The sequence below is a fragment of the Myotis davidii genome, unplaced genomic scaffold (assembly GCF_000327345.1).
Source record: "Myotis davidii unplaced genomic scaffold, ASM32734v1 scaffold415, whole genome shotgun sequence".
Lineage (NCBI taxonomy): Eukaryota > Metazoa > Chordata > Mammalia > Chiroptera > Vespertilionidae > Myotis > Myotis davidii.
Window position 1 is genome coordinate 6333137 of NW_006287951.1, and position 20350 is coordinate 6353486.

The window sequence follows — 20350 nt, forward strand, 5'->3', positions numbered from 1 at the left end:
CTGTACATCTGCTTTGCCCCCGATTGATATCAGAGCAATATCACCAAACAGGTGTCTCCTTGCCCATTGCTAGGGGTGAGCCAATTCCTTTATATATACCATATATATATATACACGCACACGCACACGCACACGCACACGCACAGGCGTGAAGCAGCGGGAAGGACTGAGCGTTCACAGATCGCCTCTCCCACACTCAGCCCACAGCTGTGTCACGTGTCTTCAAATCCCTCGAATAGCACAGAGCCCTCCCTCGGGCACCCCCCACGCTCCTGTGTGGACGTGACGTGACGTGACAGTGGCTTCACTATAAACATACAAAGCAGCACGTTTCCTAAAACATTGATCAACCTCAAAATGAAGTTCTGCTCTGAGCTTCACCCCCGGGAAACGGCAGGGGGCAGGGTCGGTCCTTACGTAATGACCATTTGCATATTACACCTTATTTTTCTTTTTAAAAAAATTTTTAAAATGTATTTTATTGATTTTTACAGAGAGGAAGGGAGAGAGATAGAGAGTTAGAAACATCGATGAGAGAGAAACATCGATCAGCTGCCTCCTGCACACCTCCTACTGGGGATGTGCCTGCAACCAAGGTATATATCCTTGACTGGAATCGAACCTGGGACCCTTCAGTCCTCAGGCCGATGCTCTATCCCTTGAGCCAAACCAGTTAGGGCATGACGTCTGTTTTAGGATAGGTTTCCTAGAAGCTGAACCTGAAAAAGGAGATTGTTTTGTGAGTGTTTTATTGAGATGAAACCTTTCGGGAAGCAGGGGAACAGGGAGAGCAGCTGAAGAAACTGAGCAAGGAAATTATATACTCTGGTGATCCCATGGAAAAGCTTGGAGGGTACCACAGCTATGTCTTAACTTGAGGCAAAGGGCCAAGATGTTACACCCCAGTATCAATCAGCCATTGTTTGGGGCTGTAGGGGAGGCATAGCTTCCCGTCGTTTCCTGGAGAGGCAGTGCCTGTTGGCCAAAGGCAGCGCTCTGGATAGGAAGCATCTGTGAGTCATTAGCTTTCAGCATCCCAGCAGCTGGTGGAGGGGCTGAACAGAGCGCGTTGGGCAGGCACCAGTGACTTTTACTGTGCTACCTCACGGGCTCCCTTGCAGTTTCAGTCACTTAATGTGACTATCAACAGGATCGGAGCCCAAACCCAGAGCAGTCGCTAAGGAACCGCTTGAAAAGGCACAATCACAGATACCACCCACAGTTTCCATTTGGTCTGCTGTTTTTCCCCCCATAGTGTGAATTGTATCAAAGATCTTTTTAAAATATGCCTCCATTTAAGTTATCTCTTAAGAAGCCAACTTTTTATTCCAAAAGGAAGTTGCCAAAAATATGGATAAACCTCTGTGTTCATTGAGGAGTTTTGCGGATTTTGTTAAGGCTGCTCCTTTCCAGTCTCAGCAGGGAATCTGGGGGTGGGGGAGGAGGACCCTGCCTTCCACCTCCGCCCTCCACACCCCTCTCTTCCTCTTCCAGCTTCTAGCCACACCCAGAGGATGATATTCTGGGTGTGTTACTATGGCTACCCTGTTCTGGAAGCCTCTGTGGTTTTTAAAGAGCTATCTTGTTTCATTTTGACATTTTGTTGTGGTTTTCCCTCTGGGTGACTTGGGCATTGCCTATCTGGGCACTCTGGGTCCCATGTGGGTTCTCACCCCAACCTCTGAGTGTAGAGGTTCAGAATCAAAATGCCTTTGCTGGGGACATATGAGGTGCTGGTCACCACAGAGTCAGCTCTGACTCAGGGTCTCATTTTGTCTTCTCCCCAGCAACCCTGGGGGATGGTCCATTTTATAGAGGAGCGAGAGCAGAGATCTGGGAAGAATTGAACGACTCAGCTAGGACACCCTGTTTACACAGTTGCTTACCTAGTGACAGCACTGTGACATTGAGCACAGTATACCCCACACCCAACTTCAGGGTCTGTCTTAGAGCAAGCTTTGGGCCATTGGCTTTATCCAGATCTACCCTTGAGTAGAGACAACTGAAAATCCCCTCTTGTAAGATTGCACAACCCCCCAGTGCTCAATCCTTCCTGGCTCTGCTCCTGGCCCCGATGCCAGCACCCAATGATAATGGCTCATGGTTCATCCCTAGGCTTCCGACAAGTGAGTGTTTATGAATAGAAAGGGACAGGGGGAAAGAAAGAAAAATCAGGATTGTGGATAAATGGGTACAGGAAAAGGAGGGAGGAAGGGAAGGAAAGCCATGTTCCACCCTCACTGAAAGCACCTACCAAGCAGATGAGGATTAATGACTCGGTCATCCTCCCTCAAGAGCTTTTCCACCCAATTAAAACAGTGCAATGGAACCCTCATTTTCTGTGAGCCTTTGCATATGGGAGTCACACACATGGAATTTGTATTTGAAACTCTAATTGGTACCCTTAGCAAGAGGTATACATTGCCTCTAATTAAGCGATGGCAAATGTCACCCTATGATTTGGGAGGCGTGCCCTTTTTCTACTTGGATAATGTAAGAATACCTGCTCCTTGGAATCAAAGTGCTGCTAATTGCTTCAGGCATTACAGGTGCCAGCAAGGCAAAGGTGTGCTCAGCTCATGTATCAATGTGCTGGTCACTATATTGGGACCTGTAGACATCATCACACCTAGGATGCTGCCTTCCCCTCTAGAGGGCCCACAATTCCATGGGAGAGAGGGACAGGGAAACAGCTAATAGCAGTGAGAGCAGGCAGTACAGGGTGACATTGGGGCACAGAGGAGCACAAGTGGAGGAGGTGGGGCTGGAGATGACTCTGGAAGGAATGAGAGGAGAGGAATTAGATGTCACCATGAAGGCAAAGGCACGGGAAATCAAGGGAGTTGAAGTCTTTTGGTGGCTTCACCTGATCTTATGGTCGAGGGCAGAGAGTTGCTGCTGGATCCCAGGCAGGGGAGTGTAGGATCAGCTTTGCCTTTAGCAGGCTTACCACTCACCTATACAGGCCACTCCCACACTCACTCTGAAGCAGGAAATAGAATGACTTTTTAAAGGTGCTATTATAATTATTGTAGTTAGGAATCACCTTATAGCAAGAACAGACACCCACTCTAACTAGTACACATTTTTGTAAGCGGTGGTTGTGAGAAGAACTAGTGAGAAGCTGCCCTTGGCAACTTCCAACACCCATGGCAGGCGGACACGCCCATGAAGGGTGAGCGGGGCCTAGCTGGAAAGCAGGAGTGGGAGCCTCCAGCACTGCTGCAGCTGCTCAGGTCCTGGCTCTCAGCTTCTCTGTCTCCTGGTAGATTAGCTTCCTCTGATTTTCATGGCTTCTCAGCTTCCCCTAAACCTTGACTGATAATTGCACAAATGCCAGTCACAACCCCTTCTGAACTTTTTTTCTCACGTGCCCGTCACCAAGCAAATTATAATTTCTGGGTCTCTTAAATGAAAATTTAAATCTCTAATCAGTTGGCCTAGCCTACTCTATGCATCATTTTCTTCATGAGTTAGATGCACACTGGTCTACACAGCTCTACCAGGGGATCGGGTTAGATGGGAGAGTTGGGCATGACAGGGTAAGGATCAGCCTAATGTCTAGAATGACTTCTTTACTAGGGTGTAGTTAACCTCACTAGAGCATTTTGCAGTCAGTACAGCATGTTTTTTACTCACAGTTTACTTTACCCAGGGAGAAATATTGGAGTTCTGAGGATCAAGGAGCTAACAATGGCCAGAGGGTCAACTCCAGGATGAAAGTAGAAAGATTCAAAGGGTAAACCATCAGCCCTGAAGCTTGCATTGAGTATTTATGCGCGTTTTCAGAGGTGGGAGCAAAGAGAAGAGAGCCAAGGTGTGCTCCCAAGAATGCGTCTGTGCTTTAGTTAAAGGCACGTTGGGTGGGAGATCTAATTTCTCCATAAGTGGAGCAGAAATATCACGTTGTGTTTCTTCTGTGTGAGCACGGGCATTTTCTAAATACTGAAACATCACAGAGAAAAAGACAAGACAGACTCAAAAAGCAGTGTTAAGGGGGCATGATATGACAGAGCGCAGGCTCAAGAAGAGTTGTAGCAAAGAGGGATATTATCTTGTGAAGAATTGAAGTCAGTTCTGAAGTTATATCTAAATGGAGCAAAGCATGAACTGATTGGCTTCGATCTCTTGGAACAAAAAGGGAAAATATTTGTTCTGATTAAATAAGGGAACTGATTAAATAAGAAATAACAGCTAAGCCACCTATTGCTTCTTTCTGGAAAGGAGATAGTTCTCGAGTGTTCCATGAAGCCAGGATTTGGAAGTGTCACTGGATGATTCTGGGCCTGCCAGTGAACCCTGGGTGATGCAGATGCTACCTATCAATCAAGCCTCTTGGCTGGCTTTGCCCTTCAAACTTTGTTCTCCAGCCAAATGGATCTGTTCACATTCCCCCCATGGTGAACCAGGTGCTTTTACTATTGGGCCTGTGCCTCTGCATGTTCCTCTGTCTGGGATCCTCAACATCCTTTATCCTTGGTTAATTCCTATTGCTCATGACTTAGATCTACTTTTTCCAGGAAGTAATTCTGGATAACCATCTGGGTTGGTGCTTTTCCTCTTCTTACTGACCTCACACCATGCATAGGTTTTCATTATATGATTTCCTTATCATGGATCCCTCTCTAGTCTGAGAGTCTCTTGAGAATGAGGACTTTATTCTTGCCCCATATTAATTGAGGTATAATTCACACATAATAAAATTTTGAAATGTCAGATCAATAAGTTTGACAGAGGCAGACAGGTGTACCCATCACCACAATCCAGAGGCAGGACAGCAACAATAAAAAGATGCGGGACAGTTCCAGCATCTTAGAAAGTTCCCTTGTGCCCATTTACAAGCATACCCCACCCCCAGACCCTAGCAACTACTGATCCGTTATCTGTCCTTATCCTTTGGCATTTTTTAGAATGTCATATGAATGTCATCAAACAGCATGTAGTCTTAAACATCTGACTTATTTCACTTCATTTCACCAGCAAAATGCTTTGGGTATTCATCCACTTTGTTGTATGAATCAATAGTTGATTTATTTTGATTGCTGAATGTGTGCCCATTATAGGAATATATTGACATTTGTTTATCCTTTCACTAGTTGATGGCCATTTTAGTTTCCAGCTTGGCACTATTTTGAATAAAGATTCTACAAACATTTACATACAAGTCTTGTTGTGTAATTCATGTTTTCAGTTCTCTTGGATAGATTCTGGGAATGGAATTGCTGAGTCATTTTACAAGAAATTGCTAAACTATTTTCCAAAGTGCTAAAACATTTTCCAAAATGTCTTCTTTTATATTCTTACCAGCAAACAGACCAGTTGCTTAACATTGTCATCAGAACTTGGGATTGCCAGTCTTATTTTAACCATTCAGTGAAGGGGTGCTGTTATCCCATTTTGGGTTTGCATATGCTTGAAGATGATTAATGTTGAGCATCTATTCTTGTTCTTATTTGCTGTTCATATATTTACTTTGGTAACAGGTCTGCTCATTTCTTGTGTGTGCCATTTTCAACAGATTATTTGTCTTATTATTGAGCTGCAAGAATTCTTTATATGTATCGGTAAAAATTCCTTATGTTATGTTTTGCAAATATATTCTTCCAGTCTGTGGTTTTAAAAATATTTCCTAAGTGTGTTTCTCAAAAATTAGGTATTTATACTTTTTATGTATCAATTTTATCTTTTATGGTTCATGTTTATTTTGCCCCTTCAAATCTTTGCCTAACCCGAGGTATTAAGATTTTTTTCCTATGCTTTCTTTTATCATTTTAACTCCTGTGTTTCGGACCAAAATCCATATAGAGCTGATTTCTGTATATGATTGTGCAGTAGGATTGAAAAATTTGGATATGGGTCTAATTTTCCCAGCAGCATTTAATGGCAAGACCATCCTTTTCCTCCATTGAATTATCTTGGAAACTTTGTCAGAAATTAATTGGCCATTGTGTATGTGCATCTGTTTCTTCACACTGTATTCCTTTTTTTTCATTATATGTCCATCTTCATGTCAATAGCAAACTCTCTTCATTAAGGTAGCATTATAATAACTCTTAAAATCAGGTAGTGTAAGATCTCCAACTTTGCTTTTCATTTTAAAAATTGTTTTTGGTGATGTCAAGTCTTTTTAATTTTCATCAAAAAATTAAAATTAGTTTATTCATTAACAAAATTCTACTTTTTTTGATTTGCATTGACCCAATGGCTCAATTATGGGAACATTTACATCTTACCCTATATTGAATCTTCCATTAAAACTGTTCCAGATCGTCTTTAAGTTCTCTCTGCAATGTTTTAGAGGTTTCACTGTACAGATCATGTATGTATTTTGTGAAACTTATTCTTAAGCATTTCATGGTTTTTATGCTATTACATTAGTATTTTTAATGTAAATTTTCAATTGTTCACTGCTAGTGAATTGAAATATAATTGATTAACTTTTTATACTGAGACCTTCTTAAACTTACTCTCTAGTTCTAGTACCATTTTAGGAGATTCCTTAGAATTTGCTTCATTGATGATCATGTTCTCTGCAACTAAAAACAATTTCAATTTCCAGCCTGATTTTTCTTACCTTATTGCACGAGTTATAACTTCTAGTCCAATGTGAGTAGTATAGCACAAGATAAGAGTGGGCATGCTTGTATTCTTCTTGCTTCTGGGAAGCATTCACTCTTTAACCATGAAGCATGACATTTGCGACAGGTTTTCATAAGTGTTCTTTATCCGATTGAGGAAGTTCCCTTATATTCCTTATTTGCCAATAGTTTTAATTATGAATGGATGTTAAATTTTATCACATGTTTTTTCAGGGACTTTCCCCCATGTTACTACCAACACTTAAACTGTTTTTGCATATTTGAGGCACCTCCATAAATACTTGTTGAATGAATGAAGCTGGGCTAAATACCTCTGAGAGTGCAAGGCCACACTTGAGCTACTCAGAAGCATGAGATGAGCTAGGAGACATGAGAGAATTTGAATGCCTATTGGTCTGGGGGTACAAGATTTGCATAGATGATTATATGTGATTTTTATAACATTCCTATGAAGTAATTATCTCCATTTTTAAAAAGAGGAATGAGTAATAGATGGAATGATTAAAAAGCTATAATATGGTTGGGATGTGGGGAAGAAATCCTGTGTTTCATAACTCAATAAAGAGACATCATGAGGTTCAGAAAACAAAATAATATGCAAAAGAGGCTGGTTTCATATATAATGCAAGTTAAAATGGAGTGTGCTTTGTTCATTTGATGGAGCAAAAGAATCAAGAACCCAGTTGGTCTGGTTACAAGGAACATTGTTCTTGGAACAATGGTTGGACCAGTAAGAAGGAAATGTAATGCTTGCAAAATACTTGGCTCAGCCATCTATGACATCTTCATAGTCAAAATAATGTAAATTTAAGCTGTTCGTTTTGCAATCCTGAGGATTGGGTTTATAAAGAAACCAAAAAATGATTTAATTTTTGTTCCATGTCAAAATGCAGATGTTTATCGACCTTGACAAAGCAAAAGTTGAGATAGATCTGAAGGAAGTTATAAAGTGGGAAAGAGCCCTGGCCGAATTGCTTAATTGATTAGAGCATCATCCCATACACCAAAAGGTTATGGGATTATTCCCAGTCATTGCACATACCTACATTTACATTGCAGGTTCCATCCCAGGTCAGGGCATGCATAGGAAGTAGCCAATTGATATTTCTCTCTCCCCCCTCCCTTCCTCTCTCTTTAAAATCAATAAAAACATATTCTTGGTGAGGATAAAACACATGTATGTCCTTACGGGAGGATTTAAAAATATATATAAATAAAGTGGGGAAAGAAATGAGAACATTTTAGGGATGTTAACATTCATATTTTCCAAAATGGGAACATTTAAACCCTTCTGAGCCTCAGTTCCTATCTGCAAAATGAGATACTAATAAAGTTGTTGTGAGGATTAATGACTGTATGTAAAATGTCTAATGTATGATAGGCATTCAAATAGCTGTAGTAGTGATAGGAGCAAAGAGAGGCAGGCCTGTAGATAGAAGGAAAGAAACCCATTCCCCCTAAGAGGGAGCAGAACCTCAACTTTAAGGTCTATAATCACCTCTCCTGCAGACACTGTCACTGCCCAGAGAGCAGGTTGGTGGACATTAGAGTGTGTGTCCAGCCCATCTGAATGACATGACAACCCCGTGAGTGGTGTTATATTCCCCATTTGGCAGGTGAGGGAGTAAAAAGTCTTTGTGGCCAACTGATTTGCAAAGGACCAGCCCTGAAGTGGCTAAGCCATGGCTGACAACCAGCAACTGTGACTGGATTCTGTGGTCTGCCACTGAGCCAAGTGGCATAATGAATCTGAAATGCTGGGTGAGCTCCTGGCACATCCTCTGGCCACATTTCTAATGAATAGGCCCGTAGCTTTAATGAAAGGGGGAAAAGCTTATTTCCTTCAACAGCTGCAAATTATTTACATTGCATTTGTGGTGACGGCTAATAAAAGAGCAAAGGAGTGTGGGGACAGCCCAGGTGGCTGTCCTTATTTTGGGTCCATAATGAAGCACTGGATTAAATACCAACAAGTGAGCATGGATGTGTATGCGGCCCCTTTCAGACCTGTCGTAGACAGAGCTGCTGTCTGCCCTGGGAATGATCCAATCAGCAGAAATGGACATCAGGGGACAAGACTTGAGACTAGCCAGGCATACGTCCCTGCCCCACTAAACTACCTCTGGGTTAGTTCACAACTGCTGTGGAATCAGTGGGAAGGAGCAAAAAGGTGGCTCGGGCTAAGGGCACAGGAGCCATTGCAGTGAGGCTGTTCTCAAATCTAGAAGCTCTTGTTTTGCCATGTTTACTGAAAAAATATGTAATAAAACATGTATATATATTATAATGGGTGTTATATATTAGAATGTGTATAACATATGAGTGTGTGTGTGTGTGTGTGTGCGTGCACACGTGCGCGTGCTTTTTGGATACTGAGTATGGAAGAGTTTTTGGTTTTCTCACTATTAGTTATGAATGCTGTGGTCATCTTGGAAGTCACACCTGTGGAAGTAGCATCTTCATTGCTTTATAAAATCACATCTACCTCTCGGGTTGTTGTGTGGAGCATTATGTGTGTGATGACACTTTTAAACTGTGAAGCAGGGGGTGAGGCTTGGCATCAGGATCCTATCCTTCGATGATTCTACAGCTCCGTCTAACCTGTCATTTTGTTTCTAAAGCACCTGAGAATAGCAAGGCATAGGTCCCTGCCCCTGAGGTTACGTGGGGAATAAAAGGTCCCACCGAGGCACTCACAGTTGAGTAAACCAATGAATATTTTAGAAAGTTCACTCAGCATCCCAGTGTGGAGGGTGAATTAGGGTGGGGCAAGACTTCTTACTAGAAGACCAGTCATGGCTGCTATCTGGATAGGAGACAGTGGGGCCAGCACCAAATCAAGGCGATGGAATTGGCAGAAATGGAATATTCATCAGTTAAGATTCTCACACAGGAATATTACACCAATAAGGGCACGCCCCACTGTAATTCTGTACCCTTTATTAGCCACTGTTGACTATAAGTATCTTGTATTCATTTTCTAGGGCTGCCTTAACAAAGTACCACACACAAGGTAGCTGAGAAAAACGGAAATGTATTGTCTCACAGTTCTAGAGGCCAGAAGTCTCCAATCAGGTTGTCAGCAGGGCCATACTTTCTCAGAATGCTCTCTCCTGGCTGCTGGTGGTTTCTTGACTTGTGACAGCACAACTCCACTCTTCCCATGGCGTTCTCCTTGTGCTCATGTCTTGTCTCTGTGTTGAAATTTTCCCTTTTTATAAGGACACCAGTCATTTTAGATTAGGTCCTGCCCTAATGGCTTCATTGTAACTTGATTACCTCCATAAAGACCCTATTTCCAAATAAGTCATATTTCAAGGTGCTGGAGGTTAGGACCCCAACCTATGTTTTGGGGGACACAATTCAACCAGTAAATGATCAGGAAATATTCAAATGTTCATTATATCTTTACAGATATGTTGGTACTTATATGTACATGTATGTATGTGTATGAAATGCAGTAGCAGTTTCTAATTGTGGATCACATTAGGCTGAAGTCAGAAATCAGGTTAGAAATCCCAGCACACAGCCATAATCTGCTAGTCTGTTGATTGATCATGGACTTAAACTCTGAAACATCTATTAATAGATGGCAGTTTTTGAGAATGAAAGCTTTTAATCCATTTTTGACAATATCTATACGGGGCATCCAGAAATAGAAATAATGGGGCTGTGGTAAGGTAAACGGTCCATGACCTCTTACAGCCACAACCCGTGTTTGCGTCTCGGTGCTGGCCTTACTTTCTGTGTGCCTGGAGTGAACTGTCGCGCCTCTCTCTTTAATTATCTGGAGCCTCCTTGGCTATAAAATGAGACTTCACATGCTCTATGGTGGTTGAATGAGAGCCTACAATTGGATAAATATACAATATTAATATTATTATTATGGATTTGTTATTCAAATGACGATCTTAAATGTCCATCTTTCTTTTCTCCCCCATAGTCAACAAGCACAAGCCATGGATCGAGACATCGTATCATGGAGTCATTACTGAGAACAATGATACAGTCATTTTGGACCCACCGCTGGTAGCCCTGGACAAAGACGCCCCAGTTCCTTTTGCAGGTAAGGTGATGGCTTAGCCTGGCTGGGCTGGGCTGGCTGTGGAGACGAGCTGGGGAACCTCACCAGGCCCAGGCTCCAGCTGTATAGCTGTTGTCACTATGCTGTGGGTCTTACAGGTCAGCCTGTGATTCCGAAGCTGCCTGCCTCTTCTGATTTCTGGTGCGGATTCTGTATCTCCGTATGGTTTTTGTCCTTGGTGTCATTCCCAATGCAAGATGCTTATTGCTTCTGCTTCTGAGAGGTGGTATATTGCTGAAGTGGCCCCTGGATGTTGGAAAAGTTGGACTAGTACATTCCATAGGGGAGTTGTCTCTAGAAAGATGACCTACAGACATAAGAAAATGTATGACCACTGTCCCCACTACCCACATATCCTGGACAGGTGGAAACTTGTAGCTTCCTAGATTGCTAAGAGGAAAGGGAAAGAAAAAAGACCAGGAGACACTTGCTCAAGGTAGGACAGAGTCGTGCCCTTGAGCTTCAAAGTGGGTGTTGCGTGTGGAGGAGGAACCCAAAGGCATGCCATTTGGCAGTGTGCGGCTTGTGGACAGAGAGCCTTGTCATTTTCAAGGCTACGGCTACTTCCTCTCTAACCTGCAAAGTCCCGGTCCCAGGTCGGGTGTGTGAAGCGTGCGGCCATGTCTCATGTTTCCATGGATTTTTGGCAAAGAGAAGGGGATGGGTGATGGCAGGGGGCGGAGAGACTGAACAAAGACTTCCTGAAGATGCCTGCATCATGAGTAATATTGTTAACATTTTATAACTGTCAGGAGACAGACAGGAAATTTAATGAAGGTTTTCAAGATTTCTAGAAGATTGCTTTATGATAGATGGGTGCCCGGCTGAGGTTTTCGCCATGATGAAGTCTATTTTTTCTGACAGTTTGTCTGCTACATTATGAGCTCCTTGGGCAGAAAAAAAAAAATTGGTTCTTTTGCACTTTGAAGAGGTAAGCTTTGTGAAGGGCCTTTTTTCCATTACAGAATATTATAAAGTGAGGAGCGAGGGGGCGGGTTAAATGGGGCAAATTCAGCCCGATGTGAAGATAAACCCGTAGGCATTCTTGCAGAGCATGGGGCAGATGCTCTGAGCTCTCGGAAGAGGCTTTATCTTGATGTTATGTTGAATGATAACCACCGCGGCCACCTGACTGTGACTTCCATGGTGTGGAGTTGGGACATTTCCATACATCCTCCCGCCATCCTCGGAGTCTCAGCTCAAGCAGATTCCACTGGGAAGTTTAAACCCCACGCTGTCTTTTCCACAAACGACGAGGCGTCTCCCCCACCCTTTTGCCGGCCTGGGAATATTCTAACTCCTCTCTTTCTTGGACATAACTAAACGGTATTGGGGTTAATCAACAATTCTTAACAGTCTCCGGAAATGAAATTTTAAAACAAACACTAGCAAAAACGTTTGGGTTATGAACATGTTGGGTTTGGCTTACACTGTGTGCTTAAACAAATCAGACATAACCTTTAGCGATTGGGAGATTGAGCATAAAAAAAAGGAGGATTCTAGTTGATGTTGATGAATCAGGTCAGAATGCAGAGCCCAGTTGCCACTTCCCTCTCCAGACACGCCATGTGCTCCTGGCTTCCCTCCGCCCCTGCTACCCCAGAGCCCATGTGCAGAGATCCTTCCACCCGGCGGGCCCTCCCAGTCACCTTTCCATCCCATTGTGTGATCCCTGTTTAAAACAGAGAAAACCAATGACATTTTAAATGGTGAGCAAATGGATGCTGTTAAGCCACGTTAGTGTAGTGAGGCTAGCTCTTTAAGGGATGAGGGAGGTGTCTGATTGTTATGTCTGCCCTCGGTACGGCCCTGTTTCATCATTTAGTGAACTAGAAAATGAAAGTGGTTGAAAAACTGTTCTGCAGTCCAATGATAAGCGTTCTAATGTACAGACCAAAATGGGGGTGGAGTGGGGGTGGAAGGACCATTTCAAGCAAATCTGATCCTTGAAAGTTTAGATTTACAAAAGATCACTTACCTTCTTTGGAGGTAGGCCTCAGGGACAATTATCAATTTTACCTGAAGCGTCACCAAAGGACTTCCTTAAATCATAAACCTACCAAATGCAATTAAACTTGAATTTGTATTCTAACCATCATATGTGCCCATGGGTTTCCAGGCACATCTTGAAATGAAGGTTTGCTTCTAAACCAAGCCCTGACTCGTTATTTTCATCTGAAGGCAATTTCTCTACTATCCCTGATATTTGCTGCTGTATTAAAGAAATTCTTGCTTAATGCATCAAAATATAATCTTCCAGGCTCTTAAGAGCAAAAAAGAAAGATGCTTTTTAAAATGGTCAAAGCTATTTTTCTCCATGTTATTTATGATTAGCTCTAAGGCAGAACACAGGCACTAGCCATCCATCTATGCTGCAAGCGTTTATTTTAAAACATTTATCTTAAAAAGAAAATACAGATTTATTTCAGATCCCTATCATTCTCATAAAATTGAAAAATTCATATCTGCCAGCTCCATCACTCCTTGAAGTCAACTGCAGCCTCTAGTCCCCCCTTATCAACTGCTCTTGTATTCTGTCCTGTTCCACCCCTTTCCCACTGGTCTGGATTTCCAATTTAGCCTGCGAGGTAAGCTAGAAGCTTTGAGGGCGATGGTTCCGTTTGTATTATTTTTGTTTGTTTGTTTTTCCTGTGATTTCCACTTCTCCTTTAAAAAAATTTTAAAGAAAATTTTCTATGTAAAGTGTCATTTGTTTAAATAAAAAAGCATGATTCCATTTTCCATATAAATGCAGGGCTTTAAAATAATTTTTATTGTATAGCTCCTGATTTTGACAATAATAAGTGTTTATTGTAGGAAATGTGAAAAATATAGCAAAGCACCAAGAAAAGTATGAAAAATGTTTTCTTATCCCCAGAGCCTCTGTTAACAGTTTAGTGTATTCCCTTCCACTGATTTTTCTACTTTGTTTTCTACCGTATAGTCAATATTATAACTTATTTTTCCCACTAAAAAAATGAAAATATACCATTTTATTAAATACTCTTATGCATCTGATTAAGTGGATGAGTAAATGGTGTGGGAATGCTTCCCTATTCAATTAATATTCTATAGTTTATTATTCTTTTCTCCAACTTTATTGAGATATAATCAACATATAACACATGTGTAAGTTTAAAGTATACAGTGTATTGATCTGATAAGTATAGGTATTGTAAAATGATGAAACCATAGCCTTACCTAACACATCCAGGACCTCACATAATTACCGCTATGTGTATGTGTTTGTGTGGTGAAAACATTTAAGATCTTCTCTCTTAACGATTTTCAAGTATCAAACTCAGTGTTGTTAACTATAGTAATCATGCTATCCATTAGATTCCCCAAACTTAGTCATCTTATAACTGAAAGTTTTTCCCCTTTGATCAACATCTCCCTATGTCCCCTACCCTCCTTGTCACCACTATTTTTCTCTTTGTGTCTGTGAGTTTGGCTTTTCAAAGCTGATTCCACTTATAAGTGAATCCACATATAAGTGACAACATGTATGTGATATAAATGATTCCACATAATAGTGATAACACATATAAGGGAGGCCATGTAAAAGAACCTACACATAAGTGACACCATGCTGTATTTGTCTCTCTCTGTGGCTTATTTCACTGAGCATAATATCCTCAATGTGGTCCATCTATATTGTAGCAAATGGGAGGACTTTCTTCTTTCTCGTGCCTGAATAGAATTCCATTGCATCCACATACATGCCGTTATCCTTTCATCTGTTGGCGGGCACTTAGGCTGTTTTCATAGATTGGCTATTGGGAGTAATGCTGCAGTGAACATGGGAGCATTGGTATCTGTTTGCTATCCTGATTTTATATACCCAGAAGTGGGATTTCTGGATCCTATGGTAGTTCTATCTTTAATGTTTTTAGGAACCTCCATACCATTTTCTTTAGTGGCTGTACGGCTTACATTCCCATTAATGGTACACAGCAAGTGATTTAGTGACAATATAATGGAATCGCCAATTACAGGAGCCTCACTGCCTTTATCGGTAAAATAATATAAGCTTTCCAGGGTTGCTGTTTTGATTAAATTTAAAGACCGTCTTTGATGCATGTTGTAGTGATTCGAGATGTCGAAGTTTAATAAAGTTTAGTTTTCTTTTCCAGATCCTTCTGTCTGCCTGTCTCATAGATAAGACATCTAACTCACAGAGAGACCCCACCACTTGCTCAGTATCTCAGAGCAGGCTAGCTGTGCGGCTGCGCCTCTCCACCTGCTCTGAGTCTCTCTTCCTATTATATCACGTTTTGTACCTGCCCCACCTGATTAGTAGAGGCACCAACTCTTAGTCCGAGAGACTTCCCTCGGACCTCGGTTAAGTCTGTTAGACCTGATTTAATTCTCAACCCAGTATCTGAGCCCAGTGGACATGACCTTCTAAAAGAATCAGATACAGAAAAATCCTTGAGTAATAATGAAAATTCTATCCGCTGCATGGCAAAAAAAAAGATAATGAAAGCAAATTGGGTACATTTTGAACTTATTAATTTCTACATGAGCCCCACGGAGGCTTGTTAGGAAACTGTGGAGACTTTAAAATTGGAAGGAAATTAGACTGCTGCTCAGAGAAAATAGAACTATCCATTTGTCCACATTGGGTCGGTCTGGACTTGTCTTTTGTAAGGGGAGTGCTTCAGAGAATGATCCACATCATTGGCTGGCTCCTCCGGCTGGGTGCCTCTCCAAAGGCTGCCCAGGAAATTGCCTGGGACATGGTTTGGCCGGGTGTGATTGGCTAGTTGCAGCAGGAGGTGCTCTTTGCTCCATGATTAACTCCATCTGTCCTTGTTCTGCACATTTGTCTGCCCCTCTCTTGGGACCTGTCCTGGGCCCTTGTGTGTGCTTTGGGCCCCACAGGTGCCTGATGGCATTGACCATCCCTGAGGGCCTGCAGTGCCATGGTTTCTCATGGTGAGAAGGGAATGCTGGTTGTGAACAGCTGGTTGACCGGATGACCATGGTTTTACATTTAGGCTCTGCTACTGACTAGCTGTATGGTCCCAGATACATTACTGAACTCCTATGTGGGTCAGTTTCCTCATATTTAAATGGGGAGTAAACACAGTGCTTCCTCCCAGGTTACCATGTGGGTTAAATAAGATACGAATATAAAGTGCCAAGAGCACTCTCTGGAAGCCAGTAGCTGGCCAATATATCATAATTCTGATCATCTTCGCAATGATAATGGGATAATCAGAGGAAGCATAATTCTTATTATCAGCAATAAGCCACATATGTTTTATTCATTTCAGATTGGTTATAGTGATGTGATTATAATCTGCAATAATGACATTAAGGAAAGGAGAAAAGTAACTTTGGAGTTTGGTCTAAAGGCTTGATACAGTCACCATCAAGCTATGTTGCCTAGATTGCTGGTTTGTGTGGCAATGTGGTGACAATCAGTTAAGTAAAGTAGGGGAAACTAGTTTGTGAATTGTGCAGAACTCTATAAAACTATTTGGAAATACATTTCCTTACATTCTGCCTATAATTTTCCCTGTGGAATAGTCTATTAGTTGCAAGATATACTTTTAATTATTGCGAACCATATGCCCTTTTATTAATCAATACACACATGTACACACATATACACACACAGAGGCACACATATGTGTGCCAGCTACTGCACACACAGTATTGCATCCGAGTCTTACACCAACCCTGTGAAACAGGTAGGCCAGCTATTGTGATTCTGTTTTGCAAATGAGAACATTGGACTTAGAGAGAGAAATTAAGTTACTGTTCAAGATTTCCTAGCTGAGAATGGATCAGCTCTGTCCCTCAGTTCCAGACCCTCTGTCTCCAAATCCTGCCTTCCTTCTCCCTTGCCAATTGTGCAGTGTGTGTGAGACATAGCTCATTGGCATTAGAAGATTTATATGGTACCTGGACATAGAGTTAAAGAATGGTGAATCCCATTTGAAGTTCCCTTTTAAGTTCTTTTCCAATCTTTCTGATTATGTCAAGGAGAAAGGTGCAGTGTGGGATGGTCCAGAAGTCTTCAACACCTCTCAAACACTTGCTAATCTCTCTTATTGACAAAAAAGCAAGCTCAGTCTCATAACATGCCATATAGTGTCGAGCTAGAGTTTGAATGCTCTGTTGTATTTTATTTAGGGTACTTTCTACTTGAGGCAAGTATTGCTGGCATTTCAGTTCTCTTTTCAAATAAATTCATTTGAGATTTTTTTAAACCCCCATGTAGAGAAAAATGTAAGGGAATAAGTGTGTAGGTAGTTTATGGCAGTGGCAAAAACCATCAAAGAGGTCTATGACTGAGTTCCATGTGGGGGACAACAGAATAACCACATCTGGGCCTCACTCCCCCATCCAGCAATCTCAGGACCACCGTACTGGACCCAGCCTTCTCTGTCTGACCTGCCCCGTGGCTCTCTGAGTCCCAATCCTGGCAGCAGAGGAGCCACCTCTATCAGCCTCACAGCAAATGTGTCTTGCTTTGTGTTGGGGATCATTCTGAGGACCAGAGGCAGGGTGCTCCCTGGTATTCCACGCTGCTCTCTGAGCATTCACTTGGCCTCAGAGGCCACGCCATGGCCGTGCCTGTAGAGAATCAGGGTCAGACCTCTCTGGCATCTGAAGTCCGGGCACTGTCTTGGACCTCTCAGTGTTGGAATCAAGAATAAACAGGAAGCAGGAAGCAGGAAGACATGGGCCACTGTCTGTTCATTCATGTGCATGTGAAAATTACTAAGAAGGATACAGAATAAAACAAAATCAACCCTCACTCCTAAGACCCTGCTAGATGTTTTTTCTGTTCATATATAGATCATAGTTCTTATTAATTTGGATCATAGTATATATATGGTTCAGAGTCTTTGTGTTTTCACTTCTACAGATATCTTCCAAGCTGACTAGAACATATTCAAAAATATTACTAAAGTGTAGGCATAATTATACATCATGTGGTTGTATCACAGTTTATTTAACCATTTCACTATTTTTGTATATTTAGATTGTTTACAATATTTTTCCATTTTTAGAACTCACACTGCCATAGGCAACTTTGTTTGAGATATCTTTCTTATACAAATGTGGGAGTTAGTATTTTATGTTTATGATTTAATTCAACTATAGTGAGTAAACAAGTGTGTTCTATTTTCAGTGACAAATTAGATTGTGTTGTCGAATGTTTTTGTTGATATGATCTGTGACTGCCCAATTTTTGAGCAGATGGTGGGGTTCAGATTAAACAGGGAAGTGAGAGCTAGACTCAACGCCCACACCTGTCTGCAGCCTGTGGTGGAACCCTCAGTCCTGTTTCTGCAGGCTTCAGGCCTTCAGCCCTATGACGAATTCTCCTCCTCACTATAGTGACTGTGGCTTAAGGGTTTCCAGCTATAGGCAAGATGCGACTTGAGAACTCATCAAAGCAATACAGAAGTTGCTTTAAAGCTGAACAATATTGCCCTAGCCAGTTTGGCTCAGTGGATAGAGTGCCCCACAGACTGAAAGGCTCCAGGTTTGATTCTGGTCAAGGGCATGTACCTCAATTGCAGGCTCAATCCCCAGCCCTGGTCGGGGCGTATGTGGGAAGCAACTCATCTATGTGTCTCTCTCACATCGATGTTTCTCTTTCTCTGTCTCTTCCCCTCCCTTCTACTCTTTCTAAGAATTGATGGAAAATATCACTGGGTGAGGATTAACCAAAAAAAAAAAAAAAAAAAAAGGCTAAAAATGTTGAGGGGTGAGAGCACAGCAACCAGTAGATAAGTCAGAAGACCTGGTCAAGTTGATGCTTGTGATCTTTGGGGAGGGTGACAATGAATGGAAGGGTCCAATTTTAGTCTCTAGGGCCAACAAGACTTTTTGGACCACACGTATGGTCCTGATTCTGCTGGTGCTGGAGAGCCTGCCAGGCAGACTTGGAGAAAGAAAGACCTGACGTATCCATAACTCTGGAATTAGAGTATTAGTTTGGATTCATTCCTTGGTTGTCTTCTGCCAGCTTGGCAGCTTCCAGCCTCAACAGTGAATGATATGGTGTTAGGGGAATATTTGGGGTCCTTTCTTGGTTACCTCACCATGGGCATTGCACTCACTCCACTGTTTCCCTTTCACATTGTGTCCTCCTTCCTCTCTGTGCTGATGGCCAAGCAGATCAGGAGGCAGATCTCAGCCCTGTTTAGGTGGACGGGGTCATTCACATAAATTCTGGGCTCCGGGAGCCTGGGACACAAAATCCTTGCCTTGCTGAGAAGAGAACAAAGCCTTTCTCCAGCCGTGGAGGGGGTAGGTGGCCCCTTTCTAGGGTGGACCTACTCTGCTGGAAGGAGAGTAGGGAGCTAACCAGGTTTTTGGTCTTCGCCTTGAATTTTTTCTCACAACAGTAACAAATCTTTGCAAATCTTTCTTCTCATAAATTATCCTCTTTCCTGGCTCTCAGTGTTCCTGAAGCTGTCTGTCTGCGTTGGCCTTTTGTTGTTGCTGATTTTAATTTCTCTCATGTTGAAGGTCATGTGTATTTTTGCTGCAAGGCAGCTTAGCCTTGGTCAGTTTTGGATGGCCCCTCTCATCTGAGAGATTCTACTGTTTGCCATTCCTCCATCATGATCAGCCTTAATCCTGGTGCCCAAGCTCCCCATGGGAGTCTGGCTGAACGGGTTCTTTGGCAGCAGCTGGAGACGCTTCAAGTACCGTCAGACAAGCTGCTCCTGTGCTCCGTGGCCAGGCGCTCAGGGGAGATACCCTATGGGCTGGCTGGAGGAGAGACTAAGAGTACAGAGGAAGGAGGGCAGAAGCAAGAGGTGACCAGGCAAGGAGGAAAAGAGGGCGAGGGTCCCAGGTAAATACCAAAGCAGGGGCTGGGCTCCAGGGTCTGAATGGGGGTCGGGGGCTATTCACCAGTGACCCTGGCCTTCTCAATGAGAAGACTCTGGTGAGGTCCTGCTCCAGTTCAAACTGATGTTTAAGGGAGAACCAGTGTTGGCTTGTGGGCCTTTCTCCATCAGTTAGGCTGAAGAGTCAGGGACATTCAGGAAGGTGAACCAGCATGGTTTGCCTTTGACACAGCGGTTCTCAACCTGTGGGTCGCGACCCCTTTGGGAGTCGAACGCCCTTTTCACCGGGGTTGCCTAAGACCATCGGAAAACACATATATAATTACATATTTTTTGTGATTAATCACTATGCTTTAATTATGTTCCATTTGTAACAATGAAATTGGGGGTCACCACAACATGAGGAACTGCATTAAAGGGTCGCGGCTTGAGGAAGGTTGAGAACCACTGGACTGAAAGTTCCTTGGGATGCGATAAACCGAGAAGGTCCTGGTTACCGGTGGGAGCTGGTCACCCCAACAGGAGGGATGTGGAGTTCCGTGTTAGAAAGCTTGAGAGAAACCCTTGAATGTAGGAATTTCCTGTCTTCTGTAATTCTGAGTTATTCGCCCTCAAAGTGGTCCCCCGATTGTGAGGGCGATTCTGTTCCCTAGGAGCGGTTTCCCAGTCCATCGTTCTCTACTATTCCCTGTTCACCGCCGTTCTAGGGAGAGAAACTTGAATGTAGGAATTTCCTGTCTTCTGTAATTCTGAGTTATTCGCCCTCAAAGTGGTCCCCCGATTGTGAGGGCGATTCTGTTCCCTAGGAGCGGTTTCCCAGTCCGTCGTTCTCTACTCTT

The 20350-nt window shown here is 42.6% G+C and overlaps 1 protein-coding gene across 1 annotated transcript in view; it reads left to right on the forward strand.

The window, feature by feature from the left end:
• Positions 1–20350, forward strand: part of CLSTN2 (calsyntenin 2) — a 394670-nt gene that overhangs the window by 58663 nt on the left and 315657 nt on the right. Inside the window, exon 3 of the mRNA XM_006759844.2 lies at positions 10543–10665. Coding sequence (XP_006759907.1) covers positions 10543–10665 — 123 coding nt within the window. The remainder of the gene's footprint in view (positions 1–10542; positions 10666–20350) is intronic.